General features: G+C 35.1%; 1 protein-coding gene across 8 annotated transcripts in view; it reads left to right on the top strand.

Annotated features, from left to right (window-relative positions):
- Positions 1–9,820: 9,820 nt before the first annotated feature.
- Positions 9,821–24,750, top strand: part of LOC145693422 (uncharacterized) — a 129,776-nt gene continuing 114,846 nt past the window's right edge. For 2 of the 8 annotated variants that reach the window (XM_081769400.1, XM_081769398.1), the window contains exons 1-2: positions 9,821–10,177; positions 18,903–19,181. In XM_081769400.1, the coding sequence (XP_081625526.1) occupies positions 18,983–19,181 (199 nt within the window). In that variant the 5' untranslated portion in view covers positions 9,821–10,177; positions 18,903–18,982. Of the gene's footprint in view, positions 10,178–10,252; positions 10,679–18,902; positions 19,182–24,750 lie in introns of those variants that run through there. The other 6 variants (XM_081769399.1, XM_081769395.1, XM_081769397.1 and 3 more) reach the window with 5 other exon arrangements.

Here is a 24,750-nt window from a genome sequence, read left to right as displayed (position 1 = left end):
TACAACACTGGCAAAGTTATTGTTGATGTAATTTGATTGGTTGATCACTATCTTTCGTGCAATCTGATTGGCTGATCACTATCTTTCGTGCAATCTGATTGGTTGATGATTTTCAAATCTTTGCTGCATTCAGTTTTAAGTTTTGTTTAACATTTAAAAAGTTTGAAACTTTGGTTTGACATTTTTTCGTTTGATATTTTTAGTTTAAAAATGTTTGTTTCAGAATTTTGTTTGAAATTTATGTTTTCAAAATTTTTTGTTTGAAAATTTTTTGTTTGAAAATTTTTTGTTTAAAATTTTTTCGTTTGAATTTTTTTTGTTTCGAATTTTGTCTTTTCAAAATTTTGTTTGAAAATTTTTTTCGTTTTAAAATTTTGTTTGAATTTTTCGTTTCCAAATTTTTTCGTTTCAAAAATTTTGTTTCAAAGTTTGGTTTGACATTTTTAAAAGTTTGTGCAGTCATTAGTAAAGAACCGGAACTGTTTAGAACTAAAACCTCTGGCAACATTGTGGTGCAATAGTACACATCAGAATATGGGGTTGTACTTGAAATGAAAAAACACAATTCATTGAAATGGATCATTTTATTACACTCCACATACATCCATACCAGATAGTGGTTCTGGATATTGTCGATACAATGTATTTTGAACTTCTTGCACTAGTTTGTCTTTAGCGTATAATTTTAATTCCAATTGAAGTCTTTTAAGGTCTATTGCAATATCAATTGGTGGAAACTCAATGTCCATTTGATCACAAATAAACTGTTTATCAATACAGGTATGCACCCACGAACGATGTTGACAACCATCACAATATCTAGATACATGTTGTACAATATGCATAACACATTTTTCAAAATAGTACTTTTTCAGGAATATACTTGTTTTGTTGCACACTTCCACTGCATGTTTAACACACTGAAATACGCTGATGAATTTGTTCCATTCCGTTTGTGTTAGATACACCATGTTGCGAGGGACATGGAATGTACTCTTTTTACGTAACAGCACCATCTTCTCTTCGAGGACTGTACGCAGCACCACTTCATGATTTGAGCCTAATGATTTGACTATGGTCACATTTAGCTCATCATGAAAATAATCGTTCATTTAGTCGATTCGTGAACATAATATTTGCCATTTTTCACAGGTCAGTTGTACACCAAATTGTTCTGCTTTGCCCAATCGAATTACTGGTTCAAATGTTCTAGCACTGATACCAATCATCACATGTTTTGTTTGAAATATATTTATTGGATAATAGCTTGCGAAGATGAACTCTTTATCGTTAGAAGTACACATCTTTCCACCTGAAAAGCACTTGCTCAAATGATTTCGTGGGATGACAGTGTATTGGTTGATTTATAGAACTACGGCTGACGTCATTGGAAAGGAATGTGCTGACGTTTGAATTTATAGTTTCATCACAGTTGCTGACGTCATGCTAACCAACCAAATTCATACAACTATGTCTGACGTGCTGACGTTTGAATTCATGATTTCATCACAATTGCTGACGAATCTGGCTATGTACTAAATTCAAATTGACTTCGACCCAAGAATCCTTTGTAACATAAAGATACAGATCCAGTATTTAAGAAACGCAGCAGTTCTTCTTGTTTTGATGCTTCCATGGGTAAATATCTTGCTGGTAAAATTATATTCTTATCATTTTCAAGCTTCACTACGATTCTTAATCCAAACTTTGTAGGGATCGTTTGGCTAGCTAAGATTCTATAAGGTACATTCTGTTGTAAATCAGTAATCTTGGTAAATGATTTCATCACATCACGTGTGTTTAGAAACTGCAGACAAGTAGCCATGATGATGTTATCATGAATACTAACTCGAACGATACTTATATATGATGCAAAACTGATGACGTTGCATCATGTTCTGACGTGTACTATTGCACCACAATGTTGCCAGAGGTTTTAGTTCTAAACAGTTCCGTTTCTTTACTAATGAGTGCACAAACTTTTAAAAATGTCAAACAAAAATTTTTAAACAAAAAATTTTCAAACAAAAATTTTCAAACAAAAAAATTTGAAACAAAATTTTGCAACAAAAAATTAAAAATTTTCAAACGAAAAAATTTTCAAACAAAAAAATTGAAACAAAAATTTACAAACAAAAAATTTTCAAACAAAATTTTGAAACAAAGATTTCAAAAAAATTTTTCAAGCAAAAATTTCAAACGAAAAGTTTCAAACAAAATTTTGAAACAAAGTTTTCAAACAAAAATTTCAAAACAAAATTTTTAAACTAAAAATATCAAACGAAAAAATGTCAAACCAAAGCTGCAAACAAAAAAATTCAAAAACTTTTCAAATGTTAAAACAAAACTGAATGCAGCAAAGATTTGAAACTCATCAACCAATCAGATTGCACGAAAGATAGTGATCAGCCAATCAGATTGCACGAAAGATAGTGATCAACCAATCAAATTACATCAACAATAACTTTGCCAGTGTTGTAGCATGTATTCCCTTTAGACTATGAGTCATAAGATTCAATAAGGTTAGCTATGTATCCCTGTACACTACCTCATCAAGGTCAATCACGTGGTACATCGTATTGCTTACGTTTATATTTGGCTGTAATAATCAATACCAATGACGCATTCTCAAATTATCCTACAAAGTTTCAATGTACCAATGTCCTGGACTCCTAATCCCATCATAGGTCAATAACTGATCACGTGATCATAATGATTTACCCAATGAATGAGATACTATCCAATTCTAAGAACAATTACCAATTATTGAAATGACAATATGAAATGTACCCCTCCCAAAATTTAAGATTGGTACACAAATACACGTGTGTCTTATGAAACAGTAATAAATCCTGTAGTTATTCAATAATAAAGCCGGTCAATAACCTTTAAATTTTGAATATTTGGCCATAAGAGGAACACCAACATCTACAATGGGTCCTAGAAAACGTTTACCAAATTATGCTATTTTATAATTCCCAAATTTAAAAGGGAACATAAACATATAAAGGTAATAAACCATATAACGTGCTAAATAGGGGTCAATAACCGCCGAAATTTGATTTTTGGTAGTTCTTTACCCATGAAAGGGAACGATGTGGACCATCCAAATTTATAGTGCTACATATTGAAGACCTGTACGAAGATACCAAATGCTTATATTAAACAATTTCTAAAACTGAGTGGATGAGTCAAGATACCCCTCCCAAATTTTTAAAGGGTGCATCAATGTACTCATGTCTTATGATAGGGAATGAACCTATATACATGACCATATGACCATATACGGTAATAAGATCGCATCAAACGGGATAAATTGGGCCAAAAACCAAACACGTGATACAACATATTGCTTATGTTTATATTTTGGCATTTTTTTTACTCATGAAAAGGAACAAGGTGGACCACCCAAATTTATCATGATACATATTGAGGTCATGTACTATGATAGCGAATGCTTAAATTGAAAAATTTCCAAAATTTAAGGGATTGGCTATGGTACCCCTCCCGGGGTGCATCAATGTACCTATGTCTTATGATAGAAAATGGACCCCTATACATGACCATATAATCATATTAGGTAATAGGACCTCATCCAAGTGAATAAATTAGGTGAAAAACGAAACACGTGGTTGTACTAAAATTTGGCAATTTCGTACCCATGAAAGGGAACGAGATGGACCACCCAAATTTATAGTAATATATATATATATATATATATATATATATATATATATATATATATATATATATATTAGGGTCTTATACTATTATACCAAATGTTTAAACCTCAACCAATAACACCTCATCCAAGAGGATAAATTGGGCCAAAAGAACAAACACGTGGTACAACGTATTGGTTACGTTTATATTTTGGCAATTTTGTAGCCCTAGAAGGGAACGATGTGGACCACCCAAATTTATTATAATACATGTTAGGGTCCAATACTATAATACCAAATATATAAAATGAGCAATTTCCAAAATTTAAGGGGTGGGCCAAAGTACCCCTCCCAAATTTTTAAAGGAGTGCACAAATATACCCATATCTTATGAAAGGTAATGGACACCTATACATGACCATATAACTATATAGGATAATAACACCTCATCAAAGGGGATAAAATCGACCAAAAACCAAACACGTGGTACTACGTATTGCTTACGTTTATATTTTGGCAATTTTGTACCCCTAGAAGGGAACAAGGTGGACCACCCAAATTTATCATAATACATATTAGGGTCCTGTACTATAATACCCAATGTTGAAATTGGCCAATTTCCAAAATTTAAGGGGTGGGCCAAGGTACCCCTCCCAAATTTTTCAAGGGGTGCATTAATATACCCATGTCTTATGAAAGGGAATGGACCCCTGTATACACCCATATAACCATATAGGGTAATAACACCGCATCAAAGGGGATAAATTAGGTCAAAACCCCCGAAATTTGACTTTTTGGTAATTTTTTACCCATGAAAGGGAACGACATAGACACCCAATACTGATAGAGGTACATACTATGGTCCTAGGCTACCATACCAAATTTTTAGATTTGGCAATTTCCAAAATTTAAGGGGGGTGGTCCTATGTACCCCTGCCAAAATTTAGGGGGTGGGCCATGGTACCCCTGCCAAAATTTAGAGGGGGTGGTCCTATGTACTCCTAGGTCATTGACCCCGGCCATGGACCATGGGTCTTGAGGCAGGGACCCAGGGGCCAAAGAGTGTCCTAAAGTGACGCGATTACTACTATGATCTTGTGTAAAGTATCACTAAAAGAGAATTTCTGTTTTTATGGAGAAAAGGAAGAAGTACGGTATATTGCAGTTCAAAACAAATGTAGAAACCTTAAATTATTTTTTCTTTTCCCTCTGACTGAATGAAACCCCTGCTGTGTAACGACCTTAGGTAAACAACGGCTATCTTTGGTCCGCTACCTCCTTTTGTTAGCCGACATGAGATGGGTTACTTTTTTTTTCTGGAAGAAAGTGAAGAAATAATTACATTTACGTTTTGTCAGGCACACAGGCGCAGTCTGTACATGTTTCCTAACGAATTTTAGCAACATAACATAAATGAAACATATGTACCAGAAAATAGAGGCAGTACAAACGGAAATTTTCATCTGTGACACATTTGATGAGAAATATAGTTAGATGTCAAGTGCAAGCACTCTAAACATGTCCTATCCTGTAATTCTATTCGTATGTTTCTGTAGGTGAGACTGAGAAATCAAGAAACAATAATAACTGGTTTTCTTCCAGGGGAAAAATCTAAATGTGAAGGGGTGTTACACTGGGACTTTAATTGCGTCCTTTGTACAAGATTAACAAGTAATAGCAATTTTTTAATTTATCTTAGTTCTTGGGGAGAGGAAGATGGAAGCGAACCCTCGTAAGTACCTCTGCAAGGAAACATGAATACTATCCGCCACTGTTTGTTACATTACACAAAATAGTTTTATATATATATATATTGAGTTTTTGTCAGGGTTTTCATTCTGCAGGAGAGGGGGGGATAGTAATACCTGACGAACATTTTCTATTCTGAGTGTTGCAATGATAGCATTTCCTCCATTATAACTTGGCCAAGCTAGTTGCATTATATGTAAGGATTAAGTTAGCCTAAAAAGCTTAAATTTCTATTGCTGTTTTACTCTGTACCCATGTTTCTCATTTTCGGTCTACGGGACTCTGTGTCCGGAAACTTTCAATGGCTTCCAAGTCGGAAAATAAGTGTATCAAAGGCATATATATTATATCTATGGTTATATGAGGCATGGATCTACAGTTTAAAGTGGGATACAGGTAACAACTTCATGAGCTTTACCGTAAATCGAACCAGAGTCTGCCGCGATCAAGGCGTATGTGTTAACCATACAGCCACGAGGAAATTCACATAAGCACACACACATATATATTGTTGAGTTGATTTTGACTTTACCGTCTCTTTCAGCAGCGAGGATATATGAAATGTAGACCTACTGATTAACGTGGAATTCGAACTACATGAGCTCGCGCCGGGAATTGATCCCGAGTCTTCCACGGCAAAGACGCGTACACTAGCCGCGGAGTTCACACACACACACACACACACAGAATCAGAGTCCTCACACACCAAGGGTGAGAGCTGTGCCACTGAGTCACAGCGGCCACGGGGCTAGGTGGAGTCCACTTTACTTTCATAGTTTCTTAGTACATAAATGTTACGATTATGAAATAGATTTTCCTTAATGAGCTGCATAAAAACAAAAGCTTTCGAAATGCATTAAACAATTAGCTCGATTTGAGTGTGAACTTAAAGATATATCAGAGTGTAAATACGGATACGCACCAAAGCTCGAAAACTTAATACACTATTTCCTCTATATAGTCAGCATGTATCAAGCAATCGTTCAGCTTTCATTTGAGAGGATGGAAATCGAAGGCCCCTGAATAACTATGTTACTAATGTGCGGAATGTATTTATCTTACAGTGAACTGCTTTGATGCCAAGTGGCCTAACTCCAAAATTGAAATTTTCCAAGAGTGAAAGTTGAAGTTCAATATCTCATAAACAATCCATATTTCTTTTATGTTGGGAACCAAAACCATAACTACTGTATGTAGTTCATTGTTTTATAACTTAGTGTTTACAAAAATCCTTTTAAAAAATACCTATTCATAGAAGTGAATGGTACTTATCTGTACTAATTCTTGGCATCCAAGCAGTCCATTTATTGTAATACTAGCTTAATATACCCATTCTTCGCATGGGGGCTGTATTTGGAAGTCAACACCTGTGGAAGTATCACCATTCATTTCAGTGACCGCGAAAACTATGGATTTGATACTAGTATCAATCAATATGGGCTATTTATACATGTCTCGGTATTCCTCACCCGCTGACACCCGGCCCGCATACAGTAGTAGCTGAATTTGCAAGTCATCGCTGATGGAAGTGTCACCATTGATCTCAGCGACCGTGAAACTATGTATTTGACACTAATGTCGATCAATTTGGATTACTTTTACTACATGTCTCGCTAAACGCCCCCCTGAGACCCCCTGGTTCCAATTTTGACTAAAACGCTTCCCCTTAGACTGGGACCTGGACCAAGGTATCCGTGACCAAAATTTGGTAACTCTCGGTCAACTTGTCAGGTCCCCAGGTCGGTCCCAGTAAACGTCCCCCCTGAGACCCCCCTGGTTCGAAATTAAAAAAAAAACGCTTCGTCTTGATCTGGTGCCTGGACTAAGGTACCCGTGACCAAATTTTGGAAACTCGGTCCACTCGTCTGGTCCCCAGGTCGCACACAGACAGACAGACAAACACACAAACAAACTCTTTATTTATATTAGATAAGATATACCGGTACTATGTAAAATAGTCTCGTATCATAATATGTGATGTACAACAAATGTTACATTATATATTATCCGTAGCTCGTGATATACTGCAACATATTAAAGCCTCAGAATAGTTGGGCAAGCGAATAATCCAGAAGTTACGTAACCCTATTGCGTTCATGGTAACGAAAACACAATAATTATAACTATGCTAAATTACTATAGACTACCAACTGCTCATTCAGAGAATTTATGAAGTTCACTTTATCGCAATAGCTTTATACAAACTAGATTTAGACTACGGATAATAGTTTTATACAAACTAGATAATCAATTATTATTATTATTATCATTATATTTGCAGTACAACCAAATACAACGACATTAACTATTAATTCTAATTAACTGAATTGAGCTGAAAATTAAATCTTGATCTTTAAAGATTAACTATTAATTTTATGCGTTCTGTACCTTTCGGAAGGAATAAAAGCTGGAATTGGTTTCAAGGCTGTTTCTGAGTGAATACTTTCTTCAAAATAATATTAAAAATTATAGAGAGATTTTCGAGACATTCGAGTCGAGTCGAGACTTTTAAGAGCCGTCTCGACTCGACTCGTGTCTCGACTCGTCTCGAATTTTACAAAGTGTGTCTCGACTCGAATCTCGACTCGAATTCGAGTAGAGTCGAGTCGAGATTCGAGACATGTCTCGACTCGAGCGCATCCCTATACCTCTACCATAATTTAGAGAGGGTGGTCCTATGCATCCCTGGCCATAACCCCTGCTCAGACGCAAAAGTGCGAAGGGTGACACCCTCACTACTATAATATTTTTGTACATGGTAATGGGGCTGAATTTGTGTATGAGGGTTACAAATGCTTAGTTCTATTTTACGTGTTCGTTCTCTTCTGCGATATTATTTGATTTGAGCTTAGCATCCCTTTCAGCAGCGAGAATATATGAAACGTGGATCTACAACTCAAAACATGGGATCCGAAATTCGAACTCTGTCTCCTGTTCCAAAAGCGCGTACGCTACCCATATACTGTAGTCACGAGGTAGTTGGAACTTCTGAGAGAGTTGGAACTTATTTCAATATTGGCTTTGATGACTCAAGTTATTAAAAAAAGAAAAAAAAACTGCGGTAGCATAAAAATCCAGAAGTTCCTTTAATGCGATATTAGAGTTAAGTGTTTGTAAAAAAAAAAAAAAAAAAAAAAAAAGACATTGTACAACTCGATGGGTACTTTTGACTATTATATGGGTAAAGCACAATGAATAAGTTGCGAAAATTAGACATTGTTTTCTCAAATAATGAACTGTGTCTAATTTTGTGAAACTCTTAAGCTAGCACTCGGGAGCCCCAGTGAAACGCAGTTCTTTTCGAATCCTACAGATTTAATTTCGAACTAGGTTCGGGAAGACCATAGGCTCTTGAATTTAGAGGATCAATTATGGAGTGTACAATGGTGTTATTAAGGAGAAAATAAGATGCTGTTTATTTTGCAATAATAGCGAACAAATCCACAGACATTACTTCTATTTTCCAGATGATGATAGTATTTCGATATGTATTAGAGTGTAATAGGTCAGTCAAAAAAGTTTAGACTTTTAGAAGTTCAAATGGTCAGGATGAGGGGTATATTAGGAAAAATGGCTGGATTTAAATTAACGAGAGTACACCCGCCCTGCTTGATCACGAACCGCTACTGTTACACGAGCAAAATCTCTCCAAAACAAACACTCACTCCAATAGCTTGCATTATTATAGGCAATATTATGTTCTAGTTTTTAATACACAAACAGGCCTTTAATTTATCATCACAATCAAAGTACTTTCTGTTTCAGTACAATTTTTCTTAGCTATTTTTTGACCCGACCACTGCATTCGTCGACGTTTTTGCTATTGCGTCTCTTCGTTTACATTAATATAATTGCGAGCTTGAATCCTATAGTTGGGTGTTACCTATGATTTTCAATTAATATTCATGTAGTTCCTTTTGTACACTTGAATATCAAGAAGGACACAACATATCTTCCGTCGAGAAATTCCTTACTATCACCAACATTCACGTAGATAAGATTTTATTTGATCTACTTGAAAAAAAAAAAATGGAAAATGGAAGTCTTCGAACAGTTTTTAGTTTTAAAATGTTTGGTGATATGTTGTAAATAATACGAAAAGGTCGTGTCACTTGCCTGGTTTTCATCAACGCAACGCAAAATGTGGGTTTTGATTTGCGATAAACTTTGAAGCACGTTCAAGTGCTTGTTTCAACTTTTGCGTTCTGTTGTGGTCTGAAAAATTTTGTGAAGATTGGTATGGAATAGTCCTACGATCAATCTAGATTTGAATGAAAAGTTTGACATCATTTTTGATAGAAAAGATAAGACCACCCTGTATGTAATCATCCGAAGAGCACTTAGGAAGTTTGTTGTAGCTCGCCTTTTCTTTATTATAAATTTCTTTTTCTTCTATTTCTGTCCCTTTTTAAAAAAGTAATTCTAGGGCAATGATCCTTGTTGAGTCGTAGAAAATCGAAAGCAGTATGTTTGGAATTGCAATGGAAATTAAGATTTTGGAATAAAAAATACCTTAATATTAGAATATTCATGACAAAATCGTTTATTTTATTATTATTACAACGTAAAAAACTTGAAATTTCAAGAACATTCGAAAGCACTAGAGTTGTACTCAATGGTATGCTATGCTAGCAACCCTGTTTAACACGTTGGAAGAAAATGGCGTCGCTTCGGAAGCTTTATTAGGCGTTCGATATAATAAAAATATTTTTTATGGTTTTGGAATCTTCTCTATAAATAGCGACAAGTAAAGGATATTAATAAAGGTAGATATTCATAATTTTATTCTCCACTAAACGTAACGAATATGTTCAAAGTACTTCTCTTATTGTACTTCCATGTCCTAATAAGCATAGAATTTCCTTGTTTAGTGTGCGTTACAGTGCTCGTAATCGTTGTTTCAATATAAAGTGTGGCGTGTTTGTATAATAATAATCCGAATGTAGCTTTGAGCTGTTATAAGTGCATTGTAAGATTGATATATACGTTCTTCCGGTCTGCATTTTCCCAAGTGCAGGGTACATAGTTTAAAAGACGTCAAAAGCAATTTATTTCGTTTTGGTTCAGCTTTGTGAATGAGTTCTTTTTAATTCTTTTTGTATATATGTGTGTGCTTCAGTTTCTGTGTAATGTGAGAGCGCAAATGAAATGTACAAATGTACAAAAGTGACTATGCAGGTGTGTGTATTGTGGGCTATATCAGGTACTATGGATGTGGCATACATGCCTCAGTTTCAATTACAACTGATCTTGATTTGAATTGTAAGGTAAACAAATGACAATAGTTCGAAGAACGTAACTCCTAAGGGGTTCCAATTATTAGGTTTACTCGAGCAGACGGTTCTACCAAATAGAAAATTTATAGGTAAAATATGATCTGAAACATTTTTCGTGAAGAAATGAGAGTAAATATAAGTAATCACGGTCAGTGCACAACATATTGAAATGAATTCTGAGTGTTAGTGAAAGTGTTGTATGTGTAAGTGTGCTTTTCCACTATCCGTTTACGCCTATACCCCCGTCGCTGACGCACTTTCTCCCTACGGACACACCTCCTGCTGCGCTCCTGCCTTGATTCGGTTAGATAATCGTGCTTTTTAGTAGCCACCTAGCACAGATTGTTTCGTGTGGTATTACTCGAGTAGACGGTTCTACCAAATTTTGACACATTTCTTACATTTGCAGGTCAGATTAGAGCTTAAATGCCATTTTTTATTACAGGGTTGGCTAGTGTAAACCTTGGTTTAAGCCAGTTTTTTTTTTTCTTTCTTCAAACTACTGGTGGTAATAGTTAAGAATAGCTACTTCTCATCTCCCATGCACGAGGATACATCTTACTGTTGCACTACCTAAACACCCTAAGTACAAGGGCAAGAACTCAGTCTATTACCTACTTTTTAACATCCTAGATAGTCAATGAATAATTCCTGAAAGTATGGCGTTTCTCGTCCTTCCCTAAATGGGAAGTACGGCTCCTTAACTATAACCCTACTGGTTTAAACCAAAACAAAGAAAAAATAGGAAAATGCTTTAAATCGCGTGAACTTCATGGTGACGTTTCTACATATCAAACTGTCTGCATTAGGTTTAACTCGTTTTCATCTTTTAATCAAGGCGTTCCTTGTTCAATTCTCGGTCGAACCACACCCTTTCTTTCAAGTGTAAACCAAGTAGCGGTTCGGATGTCACTTTAAGCGAAAGTCTTAATTACCTCAGTAATTCATAAGAGTGTTTATTCTAAACAAACGAAATAAAATCAGCTTGTTATTTCTGCTTGCCTGAATGGCTGTTGTTTTATAAAGAAGCCAAGGTTGCTTAAATATATCGATGGAAATTGGCAAAATTTATCGACTGCCTACGTAGCTTCGAACACTAACTTGGATTGGACTTTGAGTTTTAGTTTTATTGAATGGTATGTGCATACTAAATTTGTAATTTAAGCCCTCATTTTTAATGTACTGAGTATGATACGTTGACTTTACAATTTTACATATCAAGCAATAACTGGATTTTCCCAATGGCTAAAACGGGAGTTTCCCGATTTATGTATAATGGTTTCACTTGTGCAATTGTTTATCTTTTTGCCCTTGTGAAGTGACTGTTGACGATTATATTACAAGTGTGTAAAGATCAGTACAACGTATTTTTGTCAGGAGTGCTTCGTGAGTTGGTAGACTCATCTTATTTGTGGCCAATTAGTTCCGATGTCGAGAACAATTTCTCTCGGGAGGAGAAGCGGTTTGGAAAAAATGAAATGAAATCTTGGAGTTTTACGTTCCACTATTATACCGGTTAGGCTAAAGGAGACAGTGATGATGAGTAATGAATGAAATGGTGGAATGAACTAAGTGGGAGGAAACGGGAGAATCCCGAGAAAACCCACGCACACGGTTTTTGTCCACCACAAAGTTGACTTGGCAGGGGCTGGGATCGAACCCGGGACCCCAAGCACCAGAGGTGAACGCTCTACCACAGCCACCGCGGCCTCAAGAAGCGGTTTGGATTCCGCTTTAAGCTTATATGATTCCTTCCAGCATAACCCTGTTGTTGCATAATAACATCAAGACGAAACAAACTTATTTCTGTCCATATGTAATATAAATACATAGAGCAAATTATTTAAACCAAAAATCATTTTTTTAACACTACCGCCACTATATATTTTGACCTTTCTCATCTGTACGCCACGGGCAACAATCCGTCACTAATACTTTGTTTTCGCCTATGTTTTAACCCCATAAATGTATAATTTTCTTTGTGTATGGTTTTACATACACGCGGCGCGGATATTAAATTTTGACTTCTAAGCAGGGTGGAAAAAAAAATCATAATTTAAAAAAAGAATAATTTTTGTTGATTTTTTGTATTTAAATCGATTTATTTTTTTTAATTTAAATCAAATCTTTCTTCTCGCGTAATACATGTCACGAATTGAAGATAAAACGTTAGGAATTAATATTAAATGTTAATTATGCCATTTAAGTAAAGGTATTGGGCTTGAATTTTGAATTGATTGCCAGTCGTTAACTTATTTCAATCCCAAATAGAGATGCAAGGCTTCGATAAAAAAAGTTTTTTTTTTTTGGGGGGGGGGATTCGGTTTTTTCTGCTTCGCTTTTTTGCTTGGGAAATTTTGGGCTTTTTTCCAAATTCTGTTTGACATTGATAAAGCAGGTTTTGTTTCGCTTCTCTACAATACAAAAACCCATTTAAATAGTACTGGATGCAGATAATAATACAAAACCTCGAAAATAAACATGAATTTCGAAAACATATTTCAAACAATTTTAATTCTTAACACATTTTTATTATGAATCCCAAAAAAATTAATCCATGTATATAATAAGTTGCAGTTAAGTTTTAACTTTCATATGCGTTATAAGCAATATTTTTTATTGTGAATTAAAAATAGAAAAACAAGGAAAAACTGTTGCATGACATACAGAATTTATTCTACTATGTGTACGAGTTCAAACAAATAACACATCGGGAAGATAATAATATATTTACTGAACAAACGCACGAAACAAATTTAAGTTTCGACGCCGTAACATTCTCAAAAATAACATGTTCTTCTCTTTGTTCATTACTTACATCAAGTGGCTCAAGTGTTACAACGTTGGCTTCGCATTCCGGAGGTCATGGGTTCGATTCCCGCTGCAAACTATCCTGACTGGGGTTTTCCAGTGTTTCCCTCAGTCCTACCAGGCAAATGCCGGGATAGTACTTACTAAAACAGTTCCTGGCCGATACCTCCCCAAATCTTTTCCATGTTGTTGGATATTCAGTATAAAATAGCCTCTGAGCTGCATCTGGTGAATGTTAAATAAATTAATAAATATCATTTTCTCGTCAATCTGTTATAGCCTATAAGTTTATTATGTCTGACTTCCGAGACTTTCATAAACATTCGCACTAGAGTAATAATGAAAAATAATCATTGTTTTATTACAATTCAACGTATTACTTTAAAAGACTGACAAAATGCAATCTTTGTGTGGGACGCTCAAAAATCACCTAATTTGTTAATACACCTCTTGCTTCTTCCTTTGCTACCCCTGCAGAAACTTCTTTGAAATCGAACAAATATGTTGAAAATGTATTGTCTATTCATTTATTACATACGTAATAATCTGTTACCACCCATCAGGAGCTTCGGACCTGCAGAATCGGGTAAAATCCCAAATTCTGTAATGCACTGACTGTTCCTTGAGCTTGTTTAAAGTCAGGAAAGTACTGAATTTTCTGTTCATGGATCATATGCATAATCCTGTTCATCTGAGCGTTTGGTTTTCAAGGTTCTGGACTATAGAACCACCATAACGGTTTACCCAGTCCTGAATTTTTTAACAAGAATTCAACATGTCATTACGGAACTTTCCCTTAAACAAAAAACTACGAAATACATTTAAGTCAAGCACAACAAACATGAGTGAGTGGTTAGCTTTACATTTAAGTCAAGCACAACAAACATGAGTGAGTGGTTAGCTTTTCCGCTTCTATTGGGAAATCCGGAATTCAGTCCCGCATTCGACCATTCCGACAAAAGTTCTTAATTCCTTCTATGAATGTAGAGATAGTGTGTGTACTGTGATTAATGGCTGATTTCATTTCTTATGTTTTAAATTGTTGCTATTACTAATTATCAGCAATGACTTATTTTCGAAAGGGGTTAGGGTGGGGGTGTCTTTCGGACTGAAGCTTGTTCTCCGAAATTACGGAATTTCTAAAACAAACGAAATTTTAGTTATGTCTTTACCAGGGTTGGCTGGTTTAAACCAGCTGGTTTTTTCAAAAAAAAAAAAAAAAAAAAAAAAAACAACTGGTTTAAACCAAAAAACAAAAAATGTTCGTAAAAGTGTAAGTGTTTGTAAAATCTTGATGAACACACATTTTGGTTATCACGTTTCACTCCCGTATATTATTCGTATTATATTCAGACCTAAATTCCCCATTCATTACTCAAGAAAATATATATATATATATATATATATATATACTACAAAAGCAACTTTTTTTTTACAAGTTTATAAATGTTTATTTTGTGATTTTTTGTAGTTATTATTGTTATGTAATTGCAATCGAAGAAAAATTGTAAATATTGTTTCGTTTCAATGTTTACTATTGATAACATACCGTACTTTGTGTGTGTGTGGGGGGGGGGGGTCATACAGACCCCACAAGAGGCATTTAGTGAAATAAGTATCTTTGGTATCTATCCATGTATAAATGAGTTTGAGCCAAAGTGGACTCAAATGATTCGTATCTTTATTCACTTTTCTTATTGATATGCAGATTAAGTCGGTGTATTTCTTTAATTTGGCCCAATAAAAGTCGCTGTTAACTAACTTGAACTAAATTAGTTTTTCTGTACTCCGTAGTACTTTGAAATTGTTCATATGTAATTCTATGTAATGGTTTCACTTGTGCAACTGTTTATCTTTTTGTCCTTCTGAAATGACTCTTGACAATTATATTAAGAAGCATGTAAAGATCAGTACAACGTATTTTTTTATCAGGATTCCTTCGTGAGTCGGCAGACGTATCGCATTTGTGGCCAATTAGTCCTGGTTCTGAGTTCAAATGGAGGACAATTTCTCTCGGATGTAACTCGAGAAGCGGTTTTTATTCCGCTTTAAGCTTATGTGACCCCTTCCAGCATAACCCGGTTGTTGCATAATAACATCAAGGCGAAACAAACTTATTTCTGTCCATATATGATATGAATATATAGAGCAAATCATTTAAACCATAAAAACCTGGTTTAAACCAAAAAAACCGGTTTTTCTGTTGTTTTTTTTTTTTTTAATGAAAACTATGGTGTGTTGGGAAACAAATTTAAAAAAAAAATGGATAAGATAATCTGTGGTTAAATGAATTTTAAGAAGATGAACTATTAAAATGTTTTGTTCAAATAACTTGGCCTAAGGGACAAGATAAACAAAAGAACAAGGCCTCTTAATTGTGAAAACTATGATAAAGTGGGGGATATAAGGAGAATCCAGGCTGGCTAAAGGGACGGAAGCAGCCAAAGACGAAGTAAAAGTTATTCATCCATGTGGGTGAGAGGATTCCACCTAACATTCATGTAAGACCTTTTCTCTCTTTGTAAAATCTTAGTTAGAAAAAAATCTGAGCCAAGTAAGGTCTCTCGTGTATAATATTTTGTGTTTACAAAATTTTCTTTATTTCAATGTAATTTTATTGTGTTTTTGCATTTTCATATACTCTCTCTCAGTGTTAATAAAGTTTGCTTACTCAAGTATTCCTCCCGGTTCTTTTACTAATTTTGTGAGTGAAACAATAAGACTTAGGCCTACATATGATTAGTGTAGTTAAGTGAACAAACATGGTGCTGAATTGTTCAAATGTTAAAGTTCACTTTTCGTAGTTTCGGTAATATTATATTTCAACGATAAAAGGTCCAAAAACTGGATGAATAGAGTAAGGAACGAAAATTACACAACACAAGGTACATAAAATATATTCTATTTTGTAAAGGGGGGGGGGGAGCTGTGTTCTAGAACTTTCCCTGATGGCAGTAAATGCACGTCGAACAGCGTCCTTAAGTTTGTCAACTGTCTCGTAACGTATGACAACAACTTTTTGTTTAGTGAACCCTCATGATGCATTGTCGCAAGAATACAAACCAGGACTTCGGGGTGGCTACTCCAAAACTGCAAGCAAATGGACAGAACCACGTGCAATCCATATATCAGGAAATTCCTCATTGAAATTTTCTCTAACGGCAATAGCATAATTGGCTGGTGCATCATTCTGCTGGTACAATACACGCCCAGAGCAGTCCCTGATGTTCGAGGTATGGAATAAACCAATCACGTAACATGTTGGGATACACAACGTGATTCACAGTACCGTCAAAGAAATAGGGACCTGCCAGTAGGTTGCAAACATTGCAGCCCACAACGTGACATATGGTAGGTTTTTTTTTTTTCATAAAAATGTGGGTTTTCTGTACTGCAGTAATTAACGTTTTGTTGGCCGTGGCGCACAGATGAGAAAGGTCAATATATATATATATATATATATATATATATATATATATATATATATATATATATATATAAAATAATAAATAAATAAAAAAATAAACTTTTTTGATTTAAATAATTTGCTCTATGTTTTTATATTACATATGGACAGAAATAAGTTCGTTTCGCCTTGATGTTATTATGCAACAACGGGATTATGCTGGAAGGAATCATATAAGCATAAAGCGGAATCCAAACCGCTTCTTGAGGCCGCGGTTGCTCAGTGGTAGAGCGATCACCTCTGATGCTGGGGGTCCCGGGTTCGATAACAGCCCCCGCCAAGTCAACTTTGTGGTGGACAAACACCGTGTGCGTGGGTTTTCTCGGGTTCTCCCGTTTCCTCCCACTCTTCATTCCACCATTTCATTCATCTCTTATCCTGATAAGACGTCCATCGGCCATCACACTATCCACTGAAAGGGAAGAAAGGAATCAGCCTGGACCTATTGTATATGTTAGGTACCATCCCGGCATTTGCCTGATGTGAATGAGGAAAGCCCAGGAAAACCTCATTCAGGATGGCTAGCCTGGAAAAGCTGTTACACTTTTTCGACCGAGTGCCTCCACCGGGAATCGAATCCGGCACCGGTTGCACCGAAGGCAAGAGCGTGGGGTGGATTCAGCGTTCCACGAATAATCTATCTTGATATTTTCCGTCTATGCAAACCGTAGGTGGTAAAAGTCTACGATTTCCAGTTTCAACATTGATCTCGATAGTGAAAACCTATAATAGATTGGGAGAAGCAGTGTTTTTTCTCTCTTTTTTTAATGAATTCAGTACTTAAGTACAGATTCTATTTCTGACTTTATTCCTGTATTGAAACTAAAAAGTAGTAGAATGAATAATTACTTCCGGTTCTAATATTGGTTCCCATAGAGCGAAACTAGTAAGAGGATGCCACAAACGGTTGTCGGATTGGATTTCGAATCCAAAGAATAGAATTCATCTCAGTTTTATTCTGTTTCTGAAGCCAGAATTAGTAAGAATTAGTACAACTTCCAGTTTTAATGTTGATTCCTACATAGTAATAATTGTAATTGTAAGAGATAGCGAGAAACTGTTTCTGATGCGGATTCAGTGTCCAATGAATAGGTTTCATCTCCCAGATTATCCCTCTGTTACAGGCAGAAGTTATAAATTTACTAATTCCTGGTTCAGTATTGAACTCGCATAGTTTTACAGTATATCGTAGTTTCACCAGTGTATCGTAGTTTCACATTGTTTTGCAGTGTATAGTAGTTTCACAATATGGAAAGAAACACACTTGTTTTAAAATAAAAATAATATTATTTTTTCCAAAATGCGTAAAACAAAATATTTGGATTTAAAATAAAAAAATAAGAACTGTTCAATCGTGTATTTGAGAGAATTCGATACCAAACTTTATCTGAAATTGCTTGTGCGTTATAGAACTTGTGTAACTCTTTAAATTAATAATTTCCGGAAGATTTTTTTTTTCCACCTTCAAGTAACATAGATGACAAGTAACATTACGTGCTTTAATATAGGCGCCTTGCATTTGTTGTTATATGAAATTGTAATACTGATGTGTGACAACTGCTAGTTAAACTCTAATAAAAAGTACTCCGCGGTAAACAGTTTAATCTTGCTGTAGCTTGAAGTGCATATTAAGAAGTCAAGTTAAATCATTTTACGCATAATTTAGTTTCTTCAGCATTTGATTAGTCGCTTCATTGTGGTTGAACTGGAGACAGCTTGATTCCTAAGTTACAGAAGGATGTTTTTTTAAATGGTAAGATAATTCAAGTCCTAGCTATATTAATCTTGAGTTTACCACGTAAGTAAGAGACATGCTGGCAGGTATGAATAAGGAAAATGAATCTTCTCAGTTACAACTGGAAAGTGACTATATTGTACTGATGTATTTGTTCATTACTTATCATCATAAAGTAACGTATGTTCTATTGCGTTTTCCAGAGAACTGGTGGAAGTTAGTTGTAGCTTTGAGCGGGGAAATATCACCGAGTAATAGGACTTCAGTGTGAATTGTTTTGGAAATGGTAAAAGAAGTGCCTCAACCTAAAACGAGACAAGACAGAGCAAATAGAGCCAAAGTAGACTCCAAAGAACCGCAAAACGTAAGGCATAACCGATTGGCGAAGACAATAAAGCATTCGAACCAAAACTCCTGGGGACACAGAGAGTTGAGGTCCTCTGGCTTAAAAGATGAATTTATTTTCCAGCAGCTTCCTTCAGGTGAGTAGTTTGAACTCACCATTTGCTTATACTGTACTTACATTTCGTTATATATGGGATTGCTAAATATCTATTAGTAAAAGTGTCAGTATGCGTATTTATATTCTGTTACGGTATTAGTGCAACTAATCAAAAAAGATATCATAAAATATTAAGAATTAAAACCATTATCAGTCAGGCAATCACTTGTTAGTGGTTCTGAGAAAAATTATGCTGTGAGCATAAAATCAAGATAGATGATTCATATCTTCCATAAACTATATATTCAGTTTCTCTGTTAAACATTAATTCATCCAGGTATATACCTCATTTACTCTAATCCTGCTAGTACAAATACACTTGGTTAGAAACAAAGTTTCTCTCCTAAAACTGTTCTGATCCATATCTACTATAACAAACACTGCACGAAACAATAACAGTAGAAACAACGGATTAACTAAAGTGCATCAATGTTTGAAGTTCGACAGAAGAATATGAAACGGCCGTTTCCTTTAAATGTTACTACTTTTAACACAGTCACACATTCATTCTTTTTCAGGTTAAGGAATTAAAAAGATAAAAATATTCTGTTTATATACAATATCATAGATAGGATTTCTTTTGGGGGGGGGGGGGGGGGAAGCAGTGGGGAGCCCACTAAAATTTTGAAAAGGCCTTCGTGTTTAACGCGCTTAGTGAAAAAATTGTTAACAGCTTGATAAGATTACATACACATACACACTATAATATTAGGTTTTCCGTAGATTTGCAGGTAAAGTAACGGAGTTCCTTTATATGTAGTAAATCCGAAACACTCGTTGCCATTACTTCATTTAAGCAAACTGAACATACTTTTCAGCTGAAAATAAAAACTATATAATTTAAATAAAAGAAGCACTTTTTTTTTTCGTTCAGCATCCCACGATTATGCTCCGAGTCTAAGGGAGACAGAGATGATGATGACAACGAGCGAAACGGCGAAATGAAAAAAGGGGAGGAAACAGGAGAACGCCGAGAAAACTCACGTATTCACCCGCCACAAAGCTACGCAATGTAGTTTTATAACAAACATTATTCTCCAGACTCATTTTATATATATATATATATATATATATATATATAAAACTTTTAAGTGCTCACCTCGAAGGTTGGTGGTACTTCAGGGATAGTTGCAAGTGCATTAAAATATAGTTTTGAATGTTCGATAACATAAAGTGATTATGAACCCCCAGCACCATGGTTTTCAGTATTTAGTTTGTAGCAACATGGCCACTACTAAGCAAGGGAAATACTGGAAGGTGCAAGTTTTTCAATAAGGGTCTGGACCCCTATAGCTGTACCACTTCTTATATAGTTTAAATCATGAATTCATCCATTCTATTTATATATATATATATATATATTTCATCGTTTTTTAGTTGAAGACAACTGCGTTGCGGAATTTAAATTCAAAAGTGTTGAATATCCTGTCCTCATCTTGTGTAAGTTAATTTTGTTCTCATTGTCTATCTTTTGGCTGGTCTATGTCTAAAAATAGGTAGCGATAGCATTTACTAATCGCAGTTAATAGATGCGAACAGTCGGTGGAGCCCCAACTTGGTGATTCAAAATTTTGTGGTAACCACCAAACTGAAAATTAGAAAACCACAAGTTCCCAGCTCTAATTTGAACTATATATATATATATATATATATATATATATATATATATATATATATATATATATATATATATATATATATATATAGTAAAATTAAAATTATAAAACAATAAAAAATAAAATGTATGTCTATTATTATTTTGAATGAATTACACTTACAGCTGGTTTTTTTTTTTTTTTTTTTTTTTTTTTTTTTTTTTTTTTTTTTTTTTAATACTGAAACGAAAGTAGCCGTTCTTTATTAGTTTATGGCCACTGAACACGAAAATCACACTTAAAAATTCTTTCCTCGCTCAGGTTTCTGAGTAAATTAACGTTTTACCTTCTGCATATACACTATGATAATTAAACGACAGCTACAAGTTTCCAAATATTGAAAGATTACGGAAACAAAATTGTCCCTCCCTTATAGATTTTTGGACGCCGAACACGAATATCACAATATCAGAGTGCTCCTGGCACAGATTTTGTAGTAATTGCACCTTCGACATTTTGCATATAACATACAGAAGGAGAATTGTAGGGGTAAATATACCTGTTTTAGACACGCTGTCTCTGCCTTCATAGTTCCTAGCTCCTTCATGGCTAAGTGGTTAGCGTACTCGCCTTTGGCGTGAGAAACCCAGGTTCGATTCCCGGCGGGAGCTGATGTGGTTCGGATTTCACGTTAATCAGTAGGTCCACGTCTTATATAACCTCGCTATTGAAAGGGACGTTAAACTCAAAATCAGCTCAACCCAATCTTTGCCTTTCTCTTGTGAGGAATGTCTGGAGCATCTCTCGGAATCATCCAGCAGAAATCCGCTAACATGGAAATGAACCACTTCCCTGTGTACTGTTGTTCCATGGCAGAAATATTCTGGCGGAATCACTCTCCTTGTTCGTCACTGAAGGATCCACAAGTCACTGGAAAGATATCCAGGTGAGAATGGAGGAGGTACATTTTGAGTGACATGTTGCGGCCAAGTTTCTCGTAGGCACATAGCAGTTCTTGTATTAACTGTTTGTAATTTTCAGCACTATGGTTGCCCAAGAATTTTGTACACACATTGCAGAAACAATGTCAAGCATGTAGCTCATCAAGACTGAGAAAGAAATGTAAAACGACATTAATGTCCTCACTCACTCACTGTTAGTACAACAGTAACAACTCTGCAAAGTACTGTCTGCAGCACTGCCACGAATACGATTCGAGACGTTAAATGGAAACGCCTGAGAGAATTGCCTAACGTGGTTCATGACACTGTTTTACCTGTTTTTGATAACGTACAATGTTGCCAAGTCCAGTAGGCAGCAAACACTTGTCAGGAACGAAATTTGTATCGTAACAGGATCATTTCAAATCACGCACTTACAATGGCCCATAGTGTTCTATGCAGAATGTAAAACTTTAATTTACTCTGAAACCTGAGCCAGGAGATAATTTTAAAGTGATTTTCGTTCCAATAAAGAGCGGCTATTTTCGTTTCAGTGAAAACAAAATGTGAAAAATCGTTGAACAGTGTTATAAAAAGAAGCGATTGATAACCTTATTTATATACAGAATATTATTATTTCTGAACGAAATTAATTTTATCTTCTTGCTTTCGAGTTTATACCCTCGTTGTTTTCGAATTACGTTATTTCTTCCTATAGTCAGACGGTTTGACTTTCAGGTTTAGGCCTAGTTAGACTAATAGCTACGATCAGTGTTCCTTTTGAAATAAAATCCCAGATTGACGAATTTCATTATTTATTTTTATGATCTCTTTTATTTTTGCTGTAATTTGGTTTTATTTCTTTTGGTTCGGTGCGAATTCGGAGCTTTCTGTATTGTAATCTGTCATTTCTTTGTCTTATTTATTCCCATCTATAGATTGTTGGCTAAAATAACACGTTGTTGAATGATGCAGTACGCAGCATTGTATTTTCAGTGTTGAATGATTGTTATTCTGTCAGTCGATAAACTATTTAGTTTTCCAATGCGAACTTTTATTTACCTGAGATTAAACAATGTATTTGTTCAAGTTTATTGTGGAATGTTGTTTAGACCGCCTTTCTGTTCTTAGTGTGCCAGGTTACAAAAAGGGTTACAGAACGACTTTGTAATTAGTGTACGATTTCATCTCTTTACCGTTATGTGGACACAGCCACAAAATGTTGCAATCAAAATAGCATGAGAAGACAGAAAATTTCATTGTTAAGAAATATCAATGGTATTATCCAAGTGTAAGAAAAGCGTGGAAAAGAGAGCATAGAATCAATCTGCTTAGGATTTCGTAATTTAATGTAAATACAGCAGACTAAAATTCATATTGTGTAAAATAGGTAAAATTTCGATTTTCTTTTTTCTTTTTTTAAGTAACGTTCTTTATTATAAATGCGTTTTATATTATCACTTGCCATCCTTTCATAATTTTATCAACATTACTAGTGAACATCATTTTTAGTAGCAGTTAATGTAAAGTGTCTTAATATTGTATTTCATTATCCGATAGTAGTATTCCTTCATCATCCAAGCGAATTGTCTGTTTTCAATGTGTTTGTACAGTAGTATTGTTGTATTCTTCGAATATTGAGGTGAGGTAGGGCCCTTCTTGACATGGAGTTTGTTGATGTCAGAATTTGTATCAATTTTATATTGTCTTCTTAGCAGTTCAGTTTCTCTATCGGTGCAATTCTTTGTTTTATTTGGTTTGTTCGTGGCTTGGAATTTAATGTCCCCTCACCACCGAGTCAATATGAAACGTGGACCTAACGACTAATATGAGATTCTACCGGTAATCAAATACGATTTTCCTACGTCAAAGTTGCGTATACTAACGACATAACCATGAGGCAGTACTGTTTTACTTGGCTCTTGTTAATAGAAAATAGATAAAATCTAGGACCCACCTCCATTGTAATACCACTAGGGAGAAAGGGCGGCGGTTCGTTTATTTAGCTTTCTGAGCCTAAACAGCCATGCAACAAATATTAATGAAAGGAAAAAACAACCGATTTAAGCTTATTTTTACACACCAAATCCTTTGTAGATGCGAATTCCATAACATACAAAGAGTGGAAAAAAATTAACTGGACCAGGACTCGAACTTTGGACCTCCAGCATAATGTGCCGATGCGTTAATCACTACGTCACCCAGTCCGGTTCCAAGAATAGCCAACTCACTCTTGTTAGTCCGTGCTCTGCACTCAGACCACATGGCTTGTACCACAGCGTATCTGCTGTTCTTGGACAATCCAATGTGTATATATATTGAGAATAAGTTTAAATCGATTCTTTCCTTCCTTCAATAATATATGAAATCACAACCGTCAAAAGGGGTTCTCAATTTATATAAAACAGCTATTATTATTACCGATGTAGTGCGTCAATGATTATTATTTCGGAAACTCTTCTTAAACTATTTTATGACCGACCTTTGTGGGTTTATCGTAAATAAAACTATATTATCTCTCTCTCTCTTGTTTCACTTGCTCCAAACTTTGGTTTCATGGCTTCCAGCGCCCACAAAAGGTTGTCATAAACCATACAAGCAATCGTCGTCTCCACCGACCGCTGGAATGATATCGGGGGAGAGAAGAGTGCTTGCCGTAAAGATAGATGAACAAAACAAATTAAAGTAAATAACCTATAAACTGTCACAACGCCTTCTAAAGCTACATGCAATCACGGCTAAGAATTAAACATGAGATTAAAATTATGAGTACTATGTATTGTAATCAAACAAACAACATACAATAAGTAAACTACAAGCAAATTATATATTTAACAACCTGAGCGCTCAAAATGATTACTCTGAATTTAACTTTTATTTTCTTAAGATCATTTACTTTGATCAGGTGGCTTTTCAATTTGTAAGAATGATTCTTTCTCAATTCTACTTACAGTTTGCGTTGGCGGCATGGAATGAGAGTATTGAGAGTAGTGAATAATTTATATAACACTCG

The sequence above is a fragment of the Thermobia domestica genome, chromosome 8 (assembly GCF_964235325.1).
Source record: "Thermobia domestica chromosome 8, izTheDome1.hap1.1, whole genome shotgun sequence".
NCBI classification, from domain to species: Eukaryota; Metazoa; Arthropoda; class Insecta; order Zygentoma; family Lepismatidae; genus Thermobia; species Thermobia domestica.
This window is presented reverse-complemented; position numbering and strand designations above follow the sequence as displayed.